This window comes from Rhipicephalus microplus, chromosome 1, assembly GCF_043290135.1.
Source record: "Rhipicephalus microplus isolate Deutch F79 chromosome 1, USDA_Rmic, whole genome shotgun sequence".
Classification (NCBI taxonomy): Eukaryota; Metazoa; Arthropoda; class Arachnida; order Ixodida; family Ixodidae; genus Rhipicephalus; species Rhipicephalus microplus.
The window spans coordinates 199039419-199057033 of NC_134700.1; the positions used below are offsets into that span (position 1 = coordinate 199039419).

Below are 17615 nucleotides of genomic sequence, written 5' to 3' on the forward strand. Positions count from 1 at the left end.
TCTCGAACATTCGACAGCTGACAGTGCATGCGCCGTCGCGCTGTATATATACTCAAGGTCGGCGCTCGCTCGCTCAGTTGCCGCTCGTCGGTTGGTTTGTACGGCGCGTCGACGTCCAAGGTCGCGGTGAAATGAATTCCAACGAATCCACAAACACAATGATCGACGTCCTTTCGACCAGCGCCGCCCTTTCGCATACGTGTGTACGTGTTCACTCATTTAACACCCCCTCCTACAACCACGTTAACCAATTAAGCCATCGACCCAAGTAAGTCGCAATTTAACACCCCATTTCACAACCACGTTAACCAATTTAGCCATCGACCCAAGTAAGTCGCACTTTAACACCCCGTTAACCAATTATATGCTCCGCATCCTCCTCAGTGTTCCCCCGAGGGAAGCTGCGGGCAATTTTTTTTTGTAGCTTCCGCTTTTCTGCCCCCTGAAAAGATAGCACTGCTGCAACGTGTCTTCCGTTGTTTGCAAGCGTCCAGCCGTCATTTCCGCTTACGTCAACAGATTCGGAACTGTACAGATTTCACCGCGCAGATTAGATATGCCGTATATACATGGTTCTAACTAGTACGTGCATTCATGTTTGCAGCAGCACTGAAGCCGGTGCGAAGAAGAGCGGCGTTGTTCCTCACAATATCTCGAGTTATTGGTTCACTATAGTGATGAAGGAATGAGCTCTGGTGTTGTGCCGAGCATAGTGCACGACAATAAATTTCTCAGATCGCGTCAACTCTGGCGAGAACTGACGGATAGCAGGACGCACAAAAGCACGGACGCCCGTTTCGCTCAACTCATCATTCACTCCGTGGATATGCTGTAACAGCGTTTTTATTGCATGCATTGCAATGCAACTGGTTATACTACGACGACTACGACGACATTGGACATACGACCCACGGCGTAAGGAGCTTCGCTCCTAAAAAAAAGCGTAACATATTCACGAGGTGACTGATGATGAGTGGGGTGAAGCTCTACGCAGGGAGGTTGATCGCGCCAGTCGATCATCAAACTAATGACGTGAAAAACACTGTGTGGTATACCAATCAACTTTTATTGTTGTTAGAGAAGACGGGCGGCTTGTGGCGTCCCTTAAATACAACGTACGGATGAATGCATGAACGGACGAATGGACGGACGCACAGCTGGACAGTTGTATGGACGCACGGGCGGACGGTAAGACGAATGCACGGACGGGCACACGGATGGACGGACGTGTGCCCGTCCGGACGGGCGGACAGACAGACAGACAGACAGACAGACAGACAGACAGACAGACAGACAGACAGACAGACAGACAGACAGACAGACAGACAGACAGACAGACAGACAGACAGACAGACAGACAGACGTATGGACGGATGGATGGATGGACGAATGAATGGACGATCGAATGCACGGACGGATGCAAGGACGGACGTATGGACGAACGCATGGACGGAAGCATGGACGGAAGCATGGACGGACTGGTGGACGCATCACCCCACTCATCATTCACTCCGTGGACATACTGCGACACCGTTTTTATTGACATGCAATGCAATTTGATTACCTACTACGAAGACACGGCGCTTCGCCTCTGAAAACGGTTCCCAGCTGTAGTTCTGCACCGCCTGAATACGACTCGTGGGCCGAAATAACTCCTGAAAACCTATCGGAGCACGATGCATGCGCGGAAACCGTCATTGCTGACAAGAACATTGGTCGTTACATGCTTGACGGATCAAGACGCTAGGAGTTGCAAAACGAGACGGCATTTGATAATGACGGCCTGGAAACCAGGCGCTAACGGCAACTTTCTCTCAGTAAGCGCAAACTCAAGTTACAACCTCACAGTGAAGAAATATTCTCTTGGCTGCTGTATTCCAAATATCAGGAGGGAGACATGTGTGCTTTTTGAAAAATAAATTTCAGGCAAGGGGACTCACCAAGTTCATGGTGTCTTGGTCCTCTCTCCGTTCACACGTTCGAAGAACGCGCTCGAAAATTTCAGAAGCCACAACTATAATGTGACTTCCGCAAGACCACAGCCTATACGCGACAAATTTTCTAGAATAACTCAAAGGCGAGTCACTCGCTGAAAAGCTGGAGTCATCAGCGCTGGCGCGAAAGGAATTAATCAGAAAAAAATCTGATCTGCATAATTGACACTGATCTTCTATGGGCGACAAGATGATTATAAGAGACTATTATGAGAACAATATACCTATAAGAGACGCCGTAGTGGGGCGCTCCGGAAATTTCACCATGTTGGGTGTTTAACGTGCCCCTAAATCAAAGTGCACTGGCCTCGACCATTTTCGCCTACATCAAAAATATGACAGGCATTCTATTCTGCGACCTATTTTGCGGGTCAGCAATGGAGTACCATAACCACTGGACCACCCTGGCGGGCAGTAAAAAAGACGGTTTTTGTAAAATCACTATGCGACACTTTTTGTACAGTTGTAAGGGCGTTAGTTCGCCCAGCCGCGGTGGTCTAGTGGCTAAGGTACTCGGCTGCTGACCCACATGTCGCGGGATCAAATCCCGGCTGCGGCATTTCCAATGGAGGCGGAAATACTGTAGGCCCATGTGCTCACATTTAATGGGGTGCACGTTAAAGGACCCCACGTGGTCAAAATTTCCGGCGCCCTCCACGACGGCGTCTCTCATAATCATAACCTATCATCGTAATCTCTCATAATCATAATCAATTGAAACGCCCGTACCATAGGGTGTTTCCAGGGGCCTAAACATCCTAATCATTGCAAAAAAGGTAAAATCTACCAGTCAGGGAACATGCATTTACAAATTACATTAGCACAGAAGATGCACGCATGCCGCACATGCAAAACGGTACAAGAACCAAATGTATTGTAAAAAAAAAACAATACCGCGTGGACGGACCACTCACGCTTTTTTTTTGTTTTTAGGGGCGAAGCTCCATGTGGACTAAGGCAGTGCGTCCCTCTAGCGTAGCCAGCACAAAATATCCACAGGCAGATGGACAGACAGACGGACGCTTCGCCCTACTCATCATCATTCACTCCGTGGATATGCTGATTGTTTTTTTAATTGCGAAGTACACTCGCTCTTTTTTCTTTATTGCATTCTTGACAACAGGTCAAGATAGGCTAACAATCACACATAAGACCCGTTTCATGTGTGTTAATGCATCAAAGGTAGCACATCTTCAACGCAGTAGGTAGTCTTACGAAAATCTCACACTTTGATAACAGCTTCCCCGAAACACTCGTGAGCAGATGGAACTCTTACGTCACAGTGTCTGTACGGTAATATACTACGCCATACCGAATGAAGACCATGTAAGAAGGAACTTTCACAGCGGGAAAAAAATGAATGTTATGTGTAGTAAGAGGTAAATCAACTTTGAAGTCCTCTGTAAAGTGTCCCAAAAAGAAAATTGCATTGTTACAATCAATAAATACTTGTTCAATGATCCAGGTTTGTTACACAGCAGACAGCTGCTTCCCCGTGGTACATACAGCTTTTTCTTTTCAAGCCACGTTTTCACTGGCAAGGTTCCCGTATGAAGCTTGAAGAAAAAAGTTTTTACGTTGGATGGTATTGGCATGTACGTCTTGCCCGTATCATTCTATCTTTCATTGCTGGTAGAAATACATCTTGCGCTTTGGACTTCCTCGGGCTCAGACTCGCCAAAATATTCTTCACTCTGGCTCACACAGACTCAGACTCACGGCTCGATCCGACTCTGAGTGAGTCTGAGTGAGTCCATCCATGAGTTCGTCAGCCTAGAATTAGCTTCTTCGACCGTGTTGTCAATGCTCTTTAACACCAATATCTCACGTAATTGGTGCTCTTCTTGGTGCCATCTGACATAGTACCCTCGAAAACGAGTTCTGAGTGCTCGCAAACCAGTAAGGTTATTTTTCCTTAAAGATATGACAGCATAGCATATATTTATCCACAACTTTCATGAAAGAGTGTGTGGGGGGAGTTTAAGGGAACCCCCTACGTAATAATAGATGCTACAATTATGTACGAACGACACTGCTTTGAAATAACTGTTAGAACACGAGAGTATACACGTGAATCCAAGTAGGGCTGATAGTAATACTGAAGTAAATAGAACCTTGGGTCGGCAAAAGAAAGTGGAACTCGCTCAACTCACTCAAGAAATGCTTTTTGAGCTTTGGACTTACTCGGAACCAGACTGTCCGAAACTTTCCTGAGACGAACTCACTCGGTCTCACAGTGACGAAAATTACCTTCAACCGAACTCACTCGGACTGAAACTCACGAAAATATTACTCAGGCTCACTCAGACTCATGGCTCGATCCGAGTCTGAATGAGTCCGAGCGGGCCGACTCTTTAGTGAGTTTGACGACCTGTGCTAATGACTGCATCTTTCTTCTCCTTTTCTGCCTTATTCCCACGGACAAAGGCTGTTACGTCCATGGCATGCCATATTGAAATGTCATCGACCTTATGTACATCAATTGTCTTCTCGCTCAAGCAAAAGTTGGGGGCTCTTCGGAACTCTCTAAAAGCCCTTGAGGTTTCCCCAAGGCCTGAAAGTATTAGCAAACCTGACATAAGGCTAACGAGAAGCCAGAGAGAATGCTACGCGTTACGGGACAATTAGGTACCATCCCGCATTCCGCTCTCATCGAAGCGCGGCCACCGTGGCTGAGGCTCCAAGATTATACCAAGATCTCATCCACGACGGAACGCCAAAGTGACCGTAACCCGGTGTAAATTATCTACGATCTGATGATACAGCCTTGTGCAGTTCTTTTCTGCAAAGGTATGATGGATTCATTGAGTGATAGATCGATTGACTCATTCATTCATTCATTGAGTGAGTGAGTGAGTGAGTGAGTGAGTGAGGTTATGTAATGTGCTGTAGTCTTAAAACTAGACGATTGCGCGCTGCATTGGCTGCTTGATTTTACGTTGTGACAAAGTCATCGGATCACTAATCCATCTCTCGGGCCCCGCTAGGCTGCAGTCCGTCCACACTATCTTCTATGGTAAATAAAGACAATTGCTAATTGAAACGCTCACACGTGCAAAAGTAATAGTGCTTGCGAGTGAACATAAAACTATACGTAACTTCGAGCGCAGGCACTTGAAGAAGGTCGACGTGTTTCACGAGGGTACTACGGAGAAGTTCCTCTTCGTGGTGGACAAGTGGCTCCGGTTCCAGGATCAGGACCACGCCGACATCTTGCCTTTTGTTGAGGGCCACGGAAAAAAGATGTCCATCATGTTCCAGCTCACCTTCCCTAGGTACGACTCGAAATTATAAGATACTACACAGTGCTTTACGACACCGCAAGAGCCAGTTACGGCCTCAGAGCACCAAGAAAACGTCTGACATCTTTCCTGGCGAGTGCAATGGTTGATTTTCAAACATGCTAGCCATGTTTCCGGTTTAATCTGAAAGTGTTTATATATTGACTAATTTACATGTGCAGCTACTTGTTTAGATCATCATCATCATTATTATCATCATCAGCAGCAGCCTGGCTACGTCCACTGCAGGACAGAGGCCTCTCCCATGTTCCGCCAGTTAACTCGGTCCTGTGCTTGCTACTGCCAATTTATACCCGCAAACTTCTTAATCTCATCTGCCCACCTAACCTTCTGTCTCCCCCTAACCCACTTGCCTTCTCTGGAAATCCAGTCAGTTACCCTTAATGACCAGCGGTTATCCTGTCTACTCGCTTCATACCGGGCCATGTCCATTTCCTCTTCTTGATTTCAACTATGATATCCTTAACCCCAGTTTGTTCCCTAATCCACTCTGCTCTCTTCTTGTCTCTTAAGGTTACACCTACCATTTTTCTTTCTATTGTTCGCTGCGTCGTCCTCAATTTAAGCTGAACCCTCTTTGTAAGTCTCCAGGTTTCTGCTCCGTAGCTAAGTGCCGGCAAGATAAAGCTGTTATATACCTTCCTCTTGAGGGATAGTGGCTGTTTAGATGCTTATGCTCAAATAGTCTCAACAATATAATCACTGCCTAAAATGAGGTTGCAATACAGAAAAAATAATCATAACAATAATAATAATGGAGGTTTTGCACGCCAAAACCACGATATGCGAGTGGATGAGGAATCATTTTTTTTTTTGGGCGCAGGGTGTTTCGGCTGTGCCACCTGCTGGTGAGCGTGTTTGCGTGGCCCAGCGGCAGTCGCTACACGCGCCTTCAGCGGCTGGTCACCATTCTGTTCCTGGGCGTGCTCACCATGTTCATGGCCATGGTGCTGCGGGGCTTCCACCCGACGCAGGGCGAGGAGGAACCCGGATTCGCGAAGGAGGCTGAGCGCGGCTGCATCATCGCAGCTGTCGTCTTCCTTGCCGGCGTCATCCTGCAGATTCTGTTCACGTGAGTGTTTCGTTCTTAGGCTCTTCTCGAAATGACTGATTGTTGCTTCAAGACCAGGGTGACCAGATAAAAATTCGAGCTACTATGTCGACAGGCCCCAGTTACTTTAATAGCATTCCTAGAATTCATTCCCAAGAAACGAATAAAAACCAGCTGCAAGCACGAAGCACCGAGAAAGAGTACGACGGGACAGGCTGGCACCTGCAACTGGTCGAAAGCATGCTTGAAAGGCGAACTTGTACTCACCGGCAAACAGCTTTCGCGTGTCTAAAGCAGCCATGCGTCACATTATACTAATTCTTAGCGAGCTACCATGGTGCCTATAGAAAGCTCATCTCTTTACTAGACAGGTTCATCGACGTGTCATTACCGTGGTTGTTTTTCCATTTCCTAATGTAAAACCCTTCCTACATTTCCCTTTGGGTTTTTGTCTTCCCCCGGCCTTAACTTCTAATATTGTCAAGCACACAATTTCACCCGCACCGCCTGCAATGCCTTGACGGATTAGCACCGTCAGGAAGAGGGGCCTTGTTTGGCCTATGTATGCTACAATAAAAGAGTATGATTGATGATTGATTTGTGGGGTTTGACGTCCCAAAACCACCATATGATTATGAGAGGCGCCGTAGTGGAGGGCTCCGGAAATTTCGACCACCTGGGGTTCTTTAACGTGCACCCAAATCTGAGCACACGGGCCTACAACATTTCCGCCACCATCGGAAATGCAGCCGCCGCAGCCGGGATTCGATCCCGTGACCTGCGGGTCAGCAGCCGAGTACCTTAGCCACTAGACCACCGCGGAGGGGCTAAAAGAGTATGATAAATGACTTGTATAGTGCAAGGCACATGGAGACATGATTGGTGCCGCGCATGCCCCTTCCCGTGTTGATCTAGGTGGCTGCACAAACTACTAAACTTCCGCGGAGACGAGAAAGCCATGCAAAGTCCATGTTTTGTTTTGTTTAATGTGACGCATGGCTGGTTCACGCATGTTCAAGGTGGTTGCTGATGAGTATAAGTTGGTGTTTCAGGTATGATTTTGAACACTTGTAAGTGCCAACCTGTCCCATCGTTTGCGTTCTCTTTGCTTCGTGTTTCGCTCTGATCTTTATCCAGTTTGACATGTCACCAATTCGTCCAGTTCATCCATCGCCTTGCTATCATTTGGTGAATGAGACAGGAACAGCCCGTAAATGGGCAAGTGCAGCCAAAATTTGCGTTATGATATGTCTCGAAAACCTAAAGGGTCATGTGACCACGAGAACAAGCTGAATTTTCCCGAGACACGGCACGTTGCTCCAGGATCGTAAGTTCCAAGCTCTTTATCACCGCAGGTTCTCGAAGCAGTTACCACCGGAGAAGGTGCGGCTTGCCTCCCGTGACACTCACGCCGAGGCGACCAAGACGGCTCGAATAACGACCACCAAAAGGTACACCTACTACACCCGCAACCCGCAGATCGAGATCACCTACCAAATGCCCGAGTACCGCGACGAAAGCACCGCCGCCGTCTCCAAGGACGCCAGGTGAGCGGAGAAGCTGCCTCTCGGCACGTTATTGTCAAACATCGATTTAACGAAGCTGCATCTGGGAGGGGCCGTTTCTGACTCTAGACTAATCGTCGAATGGCTTCATTAAAGAGGCTTACTCTCTAACGAATCGACTGTCGCAAAAATATTTATAATCCGTCGTGTGTGAGCGGAGTTACAGGGCTTTGTCGCACGCCGCAAGCTCACTCTTCTTCCGCGCTAGAGAACGCGCTGAAAGCTGGTGGAAGGAGGCTGACAAGGGGACGAAAAAATTTGTTCCTCAGAGAGGACTTGAGCCACATTTTATGGGCATGCCCGCAGGCCCCCATGAGAGGCGAATTTCCAGACGGGAGTGGATGGGATGCCGCGCTCCTCAGCTCTGACTCTCAATTACAAGCCCGCTTAATACGGCAGGCCGAAGACGCCGCCAGGGCCATCGGGATCATGGCCGTCGTCTAGGTTTGGTCCTCCCTTCTCCTCTCGCACCTGAAAGGGGAAGAGGACCTTTCTGCTAATTAAATAAAGTTTGTTCATCATCATCATCATCATCATCATCATCAGCGCGCGCCATGACTTACCTTAAATACTTTTTTTTTCTTTTTCTTCGAACGCGCGGCTTAGTTTCAGTCTGATCGCTAGCGCGCGCGATCACGTGGCGGCACAACGCGGTGGCCTCGATAACTATGCTGGTCACGATACTGAAATAAGACAATGACCGTAGACTTCGGATCCACGGCGCTAGGTTTATGGTATGATTTGTCGACATAAGAAGGAGCGATTGCTAGCTGAGTTTGAGGAATATAGTTATAAATTCCAGCCCACGTACTGCGTTATATGTTTGGCTCGCGCGTTATCGGGAGCGTAGTGCTGAAAAAGTGCTGCAGGGCCTCTTTAGGAGAATTCATCGCTACAATGTAGTCAGGTCATATCTGTGACCTGCAGATCGCAGATCACGCACGGAGTTTTGAAAAACAAGCGCACTGGCCCTCGCCCGGTGCTATGCGTGTTCAACTCTGTCCCGAACATTATATGCGTTCTTCAATACAAGATTCACCACACCCCTTCCATCCCTTGTCGATTGGCTGAATTCAAGAGAAACCAAGAGTCACATGGACACATATTTGAACATAAAGCGATAACATGTTTTGAATGCGAAGCATTTCTTAGCGAACTTCGGCGACTTTGAGCGTATCTATCTATCTATCTATCTATCTATCTATCTATCTATCTATCTATCTATCTATCTATCTATCTATCTATCTATCTAGCGGCTTATGACATTTAGCTCTCCTGGCCGTTTCGATAATGGTATCGCTACCAAACTTAGTATGCCATAACATGAATAAATGACGAACATAAGTGACTGGTCATAACATGAAAATTATGACATGTATGTCATGAATATCATGATTTACGTTTCATTGCCCTGCTGCTCTTGCCGTTGTTTTGTTCACATGCCAAGTTGTAAAACTGGTTTGGTATGCCATGACTGCAGGCAACAGAAGCGACAGACCCTGTCTGTCATGACATGCGTGTGACATGCGTGACATGCGTCTGATGTAACATGACATGACAACATGCCGCGCTCATGATGCACTCAAGGCCTTTCCGCTAGCTTTGGATATACCAAATAAGGGATTACGGGACATGAATGGATGATGAAGGTATGTGACTGCATGCATGGTGCGAACATGATAATCATGAGATGCGTGTCATGTAACAACATTTCTACATGCCACGCTCATGACGCGCTCACGGCCGTTTCGATATTCTCACATATACCAAAATTGGTATTACGGGACGCCAAGGGATGACAGGGGTATGTGACTGGGGAAAACATGATAATCATTAGGTACATGTCTTGTGACAACATGACTACATGCCACGCTTATGATGCGCTCGCGGCCGTCTCAAAAATGCCGAATTTGGCATTATGGGCGTGAATGCATGTCATAGGTGAATGACACATCCAAACATGATAATCATGACATGCGTGACGTGTTACATCATGACTACATGTAAGACTCATGATGCGCTCGCGGCCTTTTCGCTAGCTTCATATATGTCAAATTTGGTATTACGTCAGGTGAAAGGATGACGAAGGTATGTGACTGGTGTAGACACGATAATCATCAGATGCGTGTCACGTAAAAACATGATTACATGCCACTCTCAAGCCGCCAATACACTTCGACGTGACCCGGCGCGCGTGCGCGCCGGCGTTCATTTCGTCGCGTCAAGCCGGCGATGCCACGCAAGGCGCCGATCTGCCTGCCATATACTCGCAGGTGCGCGCCGCGCTGCGTTGCTTTGACGCATGCGCGTTTGAGTGCGCCCGGCGTTCCTCGTTCACGGAAAGAGGGAAACGCAGTGTTGTCTGGGTAATGCATCGGCGCGAAATGCAGCATGTCGCATTTCGCGCCGGTTGCCGTCGAACCGCGCCGACGGACGCTGGTCGCGTCGGTCGCACCTGGCGTCAGGCTATAGAGTGCTCGCGTTTTGCTAACGTAGCGTCGCTGTGCCCAGCGTGCGTGCGCGTCAACGCTACATTGTAGTATATCGGACCCTTCATGATGCGCTCGCGGCCGTTTCGTTTGCTCCATATATACCAAATTTGGTATTGAGTGGCGTCAATTGATGATGAAGGTATATGACTGGTGCAAGCATGATCATTATGACACGCGTGTTATGTAAGAACATGACAATATACCACGCTCATGATGTGCTCGCGGCCGTTTCACTAGCTGCACATATACCGAATTTGGTATCACGTGACGTGAATAGATAACGAAGGTAAATGACAGGTCCAAGTATGATAATCATGATATGCATGTCATGTAAAACATGACGACATGCTACGCTTATAGCCCGCTCGCGACCCTTTGGCTAGCTGCACATATATAAAGTTTAGTACGAGGTGTCGAGTAGACGACGAAGGTAAATGACACGTCCAAATATGATAATCGTTGCATGGAAGTCATGTACGACACAATTTATCTCTTTCCGTAACGTTGTGCTGATTTTAGAGTGACATATCAACCTTCCCCATTCGTGCTTCGCATATCATTCATTCCCACTATACGTCGGATTTGCCAATTTTTTGTATAAAGCGAGTACTGTTTGGGTCCACGGATTTCTGGTAGTGAAGTTGGGAAGTAGACCACTCTTATAGAATGCAACATCAGGAATCCTCGGTGCCAAGTCTGCCCTATATCTTCACTGAGTTGGACATTTCCAGTTACTGCCTAGGGTGCAGGGCTATATGGACATTGTAGGGGAAGTTAGGGGGCGGGTAAATTACGCCTCCCACTGCCACCCTCACCCCCCTTTGTGCATACCTATAATGGCGACAGCGAACTGAACGATTGGGGCTAACGTTTTAGTCCCAACACTGTATGGTCGCAGGTCATTGTCGCTGGCTGATGAACGCGTCGAGGAGGGCGTCCTACCGACGCCCTTTCTTTACATTGGGCTGCTGGTGGCCCTGGTGCTGTCCGTCGTGCTGTCGGGTTTCATGGTGCCCATCGGCCTGAAGTACACTTACAACGCGAACGTCTCCTGGTTCAAGTCGCTCATCATCGCCATTCTGCTAAACAACATCGTCATCGACGTCATCAAGTCAGTCGGCGTGGCCGGCTACGTGGCCAGTAGGAAGAAGAAGTAGCTCCACTTCATACCTTCGTTCACCACTGCCCATCTATATATTGTCTCTTAAGTGCTTTACTTTGTCTCATGTGTGTACTTGTGTACTTCGTGCTAATAAAGTAAACTACTACTTTTTTTGCGATGCGTACTGTTGTTTGCAAAGCCTCCAAACACTGTGTTAGTTTGTAAAACAATTTAACGTTTTTTTGATATTTGAAACCATCATCATGAACTCTAGCAGCAGCCAGACTACACCCACTACAGGACAATGGCCTTTCCCATGTTCCGTCAGTCAACTCGGTCCTGTGCTTGCTGCTACCGCTTACAACCACAAATTTCCCAATCTCATCTGCCCACCTAACTTTGTCTTCCTTTCTACCGCTTGCCTTCCCTTGGAATCCAGTTTGTGATCCTTAATGACCAGCGGTTATCTTGCCTTCGAGTTGCGTGCCCTGCCCATGACAATTTCTCCTTGATTTCGACTACGATATCTTTATTCCCGGTTCTTTCCCTGAGCCAGCCTGCTCTCTTGTTGTCCCTTAAAGTTACACCTATCATTCCATTGCTCGCTGCGTCGTTCTCAACTTAAGTTGACCCTTCTTTGTAATCCTCCAGGTTTCTGCTCCGTAGGTAAGTACCGGTAAGATGCAGTTGTTGTATACCTTCCTCTTGAATGATAGTGAGATCTACCACTCATAATTTGAGAGTGCTTGCCAAATGTGCTCCACCCCATTCTTATTTTTTTAGTTACTTCATCTTGCGGTTTGGTCCCGCGGTTACTCCCTAAGTAGACGTACTCTTGTACAACTTAACTTCAGCAGGACTGCTTCCTATGTCGAAGCACAGTAACTGTTCTGTTCCGAAGTTGTAATATGTTACTTTCGTTTTCTGCAGATTAATTTTAAGACCTACCTTTCTGCTCACCTTGTCTGACTCTCTAATCACGAGTTGCAATTCGTCCCATACGTTATTCAGCAATGCAATGTCGTCGGCGAAGCGCAGGTTACTAAGGTACTCGCCTTGAAACCATGTTCCTTATTTTACTATTTTTTTCGAGGTATTTGTATGAAACCGTACATGGTTTGACTCATAGAAACTCTGAAGTGCCGGTATGCAATTGTACCCCACAAACTCCACCGTACTTTCAGGTCATCGCGGACCAGTGAATGTTCTTGAAGCTTGCTAAATTATTCATTGTTCTGTAATACAGTCAACCCTGTTGAGTTTTGTACATCATAAACGTAACGCAAAAAAAATAACGGACATAGAAAAGGAGCACGTGCACGAACGTTATGTGTCGATGTTTTTTGTGCTCCCTTATTCATATTATCGTACCAACTCGCCCAACAAGACCCCTTTCTGAATTTCGTACAGTGGATACCGAACGTAACGATCTTTGCCTTGAAATATGGTCCTTTGATGTTTAAAGACTTTTCTAGAACTGAGGAAATTCACTCGCACTATATGGCGAGATACCATCTGTCTAGCAGTTATCTTTTTGTGTCATACTGTTTCCGTGAAACATGTTGGCTCTAGTAGACATGTAGCCAGAGGGGGTGCCCTAGGTGCCCGAGGAACCTCCCCCCCCCCCTTCCACTCCCGCGAAAAATTATGGAGGGCGTGTTTTCCAAAAATACGTAGTGGAAATACAGACGTGTTTTTCTGAAATAGTCGGTCTTCAGCAAGTGCCCCCTCCCCCCCTCCCGAATAATATTCCTGGCTATGGGCTTGGGCTCCAGGTACCGTAGCCTGTGATCATTTGCTGAAAAGCGCCGGGGCCATAGTCAAATATGCAGGCATTTCGAGGACATGCTTTCCAGAAATGGCGTTTATTAAGGCGAAAGCCTTAGATGCAAAATTGACCATCGGCGTCCCGCAATGTCAACACGAGTGATTCGAAAATTCATCGCGTAATTTTGTCACCGCATAGCGTCATTGCATGCCAGAGCATCAAACTTGTGGCGTAACATGTTGTCGTCATGACGTGACGTCGTCGCTTGGGCAAAGGTGAGCCGAACAAGGAGGCATTGCGAAACCAGTAAAGCTGCAGAAAGTTCGCAGGCAGTGCCTCCGATCACGGAGGCAATGCGAAGTCACGTTACATGCGGAAAGCTTTCGATGGCCAGCTTGATGGGGAAGGGGAGGATCAATATACATCAATTGAAAAGACACGGAAGAAAACTGCTTTCGCCTTCGAGTCATATTAGCCGTAAAAGCCAACTCCGGTGATTTTTTCGCCATATCACGATAATGGTACTTTTATGTTACTGAAACACTCTTGTCCCGAGCCCCATACCCAGCAAATTCGAAAGTAATTTTTAATTAGCGAAAAACCGCAACACCGAAACCCGAGTGAGTGCGCTTCTACATGTTACGTATTCCTTTGCCCGAACTAGTTTCATTGCGCATAACGCCCGCCAGATGACACTATACTTGTCCGCACCGTGCGCAGCGATCGGCTAAAACACTCCCGCTGTTATGGTGAACATGTGGCGAATCGTGTGCGGTTCACAACGCAACACCACTTGCCACCTATCGGACGCCCACCAACACGTAAAAGAGAATCGCACGCTCAACCAAGGAAGTGCCGGCCAAACCCGCACAATCCATAGCAGTGAAGCAGACGCTATAGTGGCACATTAGTTCCGTCACTTCTGCCATACAAAAATCACCGTCACACACACAGAATGTTGCCATTAATTATGGCAAGCAAGGTGAGTGTTTGAAGGCAAGCTATAAAATTAATTTTAAAATGATCTGCGAGACTCTCAAGCGTGAAGTTTGACATGAGTGGCGCAAACGTCCGAATGAGCCTACCCAGTGAATTTCATTGAGATCCATCATTGACATCCACCGTGTAACCATGGACTGAATTCACTGGAAGAGCTTATTGCTTCACGAATTCAACGCCGCAAAAGTTTTTAAAATCCGTCCAGCGCGAGTGGAGTTACAAACAGGAGCTCCGACACGGGGGGGGGGGGAGGGGGGCTGTCACCCCCACAGGTTAAAAACCAGAGGGTACATGCCTCCCCACTAACAGCTGCTACGACGCCCATCCCTCTCCCTCCTTTTCTCGCCTTAGCAAAAACAGAGATATGTATTAACGTCTCTCTCTCTCTTTATATATATATATATATATATATATATATATATATATATATATATATATATATATATATATATATATATATATATATATATATATATATATAAAACCGCCGGAAGTTAAGCAGGGAGGGATGACAGGGACAGAAAAACGACAGGGACACAGAAAATGATTTTGCGCCCCCTACCTTCTTCGTGAGTTGTGTAGCCACGGTAGCTACGCAACTCACGATCATATCAATCCAGTGGTGGAATGGGGGGGGGGGATTCAATTATATTATGATGTTCGCGCATGCGTTTTTATGTGTGGGTGTATAGGGACATAGGTACACAAGCTAAACTAGACACTTTCGGGGGGGGGGGGGGGGGTATCTGAACCCCTTTGCTGCACAGGTGTTTTATTTATTCATATTTCGAACCAGAATTTAAACGCAATAAGATGGAGTGCGTTGAACCCCAACACGTATTTTTGTTTCTTCTGTTCGTCGCTCTGATTTTTTCACCATGCTCGCTTTGTATAAGATAACAATAATATCTGGGTTTTACGGTCCCCAAACCACCATATGATTATGAAAGATGCCGTAGTGGAGGAGTCGGAAATTTTGACTGTCTGCTGTTCTTTAACGTGCACCTAAATTTATAACGTACACGGGGCCTCAGCATTTACGCCTCCGGGATTCGGTCCCGCGACCTGCGGGTCCGTAGTAGGGCACCGTATTCACTAGACCTTGATGGCGGGTGTTCTCTAGTAATAAAAATTAAGAGCACTTCAGCTCTGGTGTTCATGGAAATAAATGGGCATTGCGTGAATATAATTCCCCTGAAAGCATATGATCCCTTCAGCTTAAACCTGCGCCAAAACGAGGTCCATGTCATGAATTCGGCACGAGTAGAGATTTAGAGACTCTGTTCTGATTACGGGTACTCGTAAATTCTCGACCAAATGCTTGAAAGAAGCAGTTTCACCTGCTCCACAGCATCTGCACTTGATTTAGTTCACGATACTGTATACCCTGGGCGTGATTATTATCTAAGACCGAACTCCAGCCGAGAAGACCTTGCCGTTACACCAAGGACAAAACGCGTGCGGACTTGAACCGAGAGGACGGCCGGCGGAAAGGGGAGAAATAAGTCAATATCGACGATCAAGGAAAATGACTCCGTGTATACTCGAGGCATTGGTACACCTACGCTGAGGTTTCGTGCGGATAGAGATCTACGCGCCCTTATGCGCAGCTTGTGCGACGCACAGAGCTAACACAGCTTCTGTTAAACACACTGCTCGGCTTCCTATGCAAAAACAAATGGCTTGGAGGCAGCATAGAGGTGAGAGAATGTCGGTGCCTGTTATAGACACGTGCCGCGGTGTTATTTGGGCTGGTATACTGCAGATATCAGCCTTCATTACACATACGATGGAGCCAAAGAAGGTGAAATGTTTCAGGCAGTTATGAACGTCATTTTTTCACGCCTGTATCGAACGCAACAGCGGTGAGCAGTTCGAACGTACTACGGGTGTTTGAAATTTGCCGCCATAGCGGTCTGACTTGGAGTTTACGGCCTTGAATTGCAAGAAAGTCTGGCAACTCTGACCGCAACTTTGTTGCTTTTGTGTGTTTTAGTTTTTTATTTGTTTAACCGAAAGTGTAAGATGGCGACCGATACAGGCGATATGAGTGTGCGAGGCATGTAAGGCAAGGCAGAGACAGTCGTCTCGTTGCGGAGACCCTGTTTGGATTGACTTTTCAGTGCCGTCGCCCTCGCTGCCAACTGCGCGACTGACCGCCATTACAGTTTCAAGCATGATGGACGACCACAGCATTAATTTAAGCGATGACGAGGACGATTTCGAGCATCCGACCAGTCCCCACGAACTGCAAGGAACTCTGTGCAAATGGACTAACTACATCCACGGCTGGCAGGACAGATTCATCGTGCTCAAGGATGGCACCCTGTCCTACTACAAGTCCGAGAATGACACTGCTTTTGGGTGTCGTGGCGCGATCAGCATTTACAAGGCTACGGTCAAGGTGGGTTGCAGCGAGTTTTAGGCCTAATTGCCCCCGATTTTCTTCCGTTCTGTCGCCGATGCGGTGCCGATAGGGTCCTGAGTAGTTTTTATTTCGTGGTCCGAGATGCCGCAGCACGGAAGTTTAACGCCGCTGCGGATGTGATTATCGGATCCTGTTCCGTTTCGCTCGGTGACGCCCTTAACGTGCGTCAGCCACTTGTTTTCGAAGCAAGCAGGCCGTTTCGGTCGTTTATACCTAATCTAATTTTAACACCTTCGAGATCCCTCCGTGATTCGTGTATTCGTAGCGTGTTTTCGGTGGTATCGTGCAATACCGGCATGAGTCACTGCGTCGTGGAAGCGCTCGCGGGAGGCGTTGACGTGTTTATATTGCAACATAGAGCTCGGATAATGCAAACAAGCAAGATTTTCGGTGCGTCGTTCTCTGGTGGACACAGGTCCTTGATTTCTCGCACTTTGCGCATTATTTCTTAAATGTTGCGTTGCGGCCGGACATCTTACGGAGTTGCGCTGTTGAGCCCGAGTTGCGTGACAAAAGTGTCATCTTGCTCGGCAACGCCCCCCTGCCATCGCTCCTGCGTTTCATGAACTGCGGAGGAAACCAGGCGAGTGTTTGTCGTGAATCTTGTGTTTTCCTTTATTTACCGGGATCGGCGTCCTGCTTAGAGGAAACCGGTACTCGAACAAGAAGTCGCGACGCATTAAAAAAAAAAAAGTGCAGAAGACGTAATCTTCTTCTGAATCTCGCCAACAGCTGCATGAAAAAAATAAAAAAAACGAAAATAAGGCAACGCAGCAGTCGAGACATGTACCCCTTCCCCCTCTCCGCGTCTGCGACATGTGACTGCAGTGCCAAACTAAAAACGTTCAGTGTATGCTGACCGCGACATACTTTTTTTTGTTCAGTTACTGAGTCGAGGTAATCTCGGAACAAGC

General features: G+C 47.3%; 2 protein-coding genes across 2 annotated transcripts in view; both read left to right on the forward strand.

Moving 5' to 3' along the window:
* Positions 1-11675, forward strand: part of LOC142803780 (uncharacterized) — a 38246-nt gene extending 26571 nt beyond the window's left edge. The window contains exons 14-17 of the mRNA XM_075889786.1: positions 5105-5269; positions 6120-6368; positions 7703-7894; positions 11303-11675. Of these exons, the coding sequence (XP_075745901.1) occupies positions 5105-5269; positions 6120-6368; positions 7703-7894; positions 11303-11561 (865 nt within the window). The 3' untranslated portion in view covers positions 11562-11675. The remainder of the gene's footprint in view (positions 1-5104; positions 5270-6119; positions 6369-7702; positions 7895-11302) is intronic.
* Positions 11676-16301: 4626 nt separating this feature from the next.
* cert (ceramide transfer protein) overlaps positions 16302-17615 on the forward strand; it is a 42907-nt gene continuing 41593 nt past the window's right edge. The window contains exon 1 of the mRNA XM_075889791.1: positions 16302-16677. Coding sequence (XP_075745906.1) covers positions 16450-16677 — 228 coding nt within the window. The 5' untranslated portion in view covers positions 16302-16449. The remainder of the gene's footprint in view (positions 16678-17615) is intronic.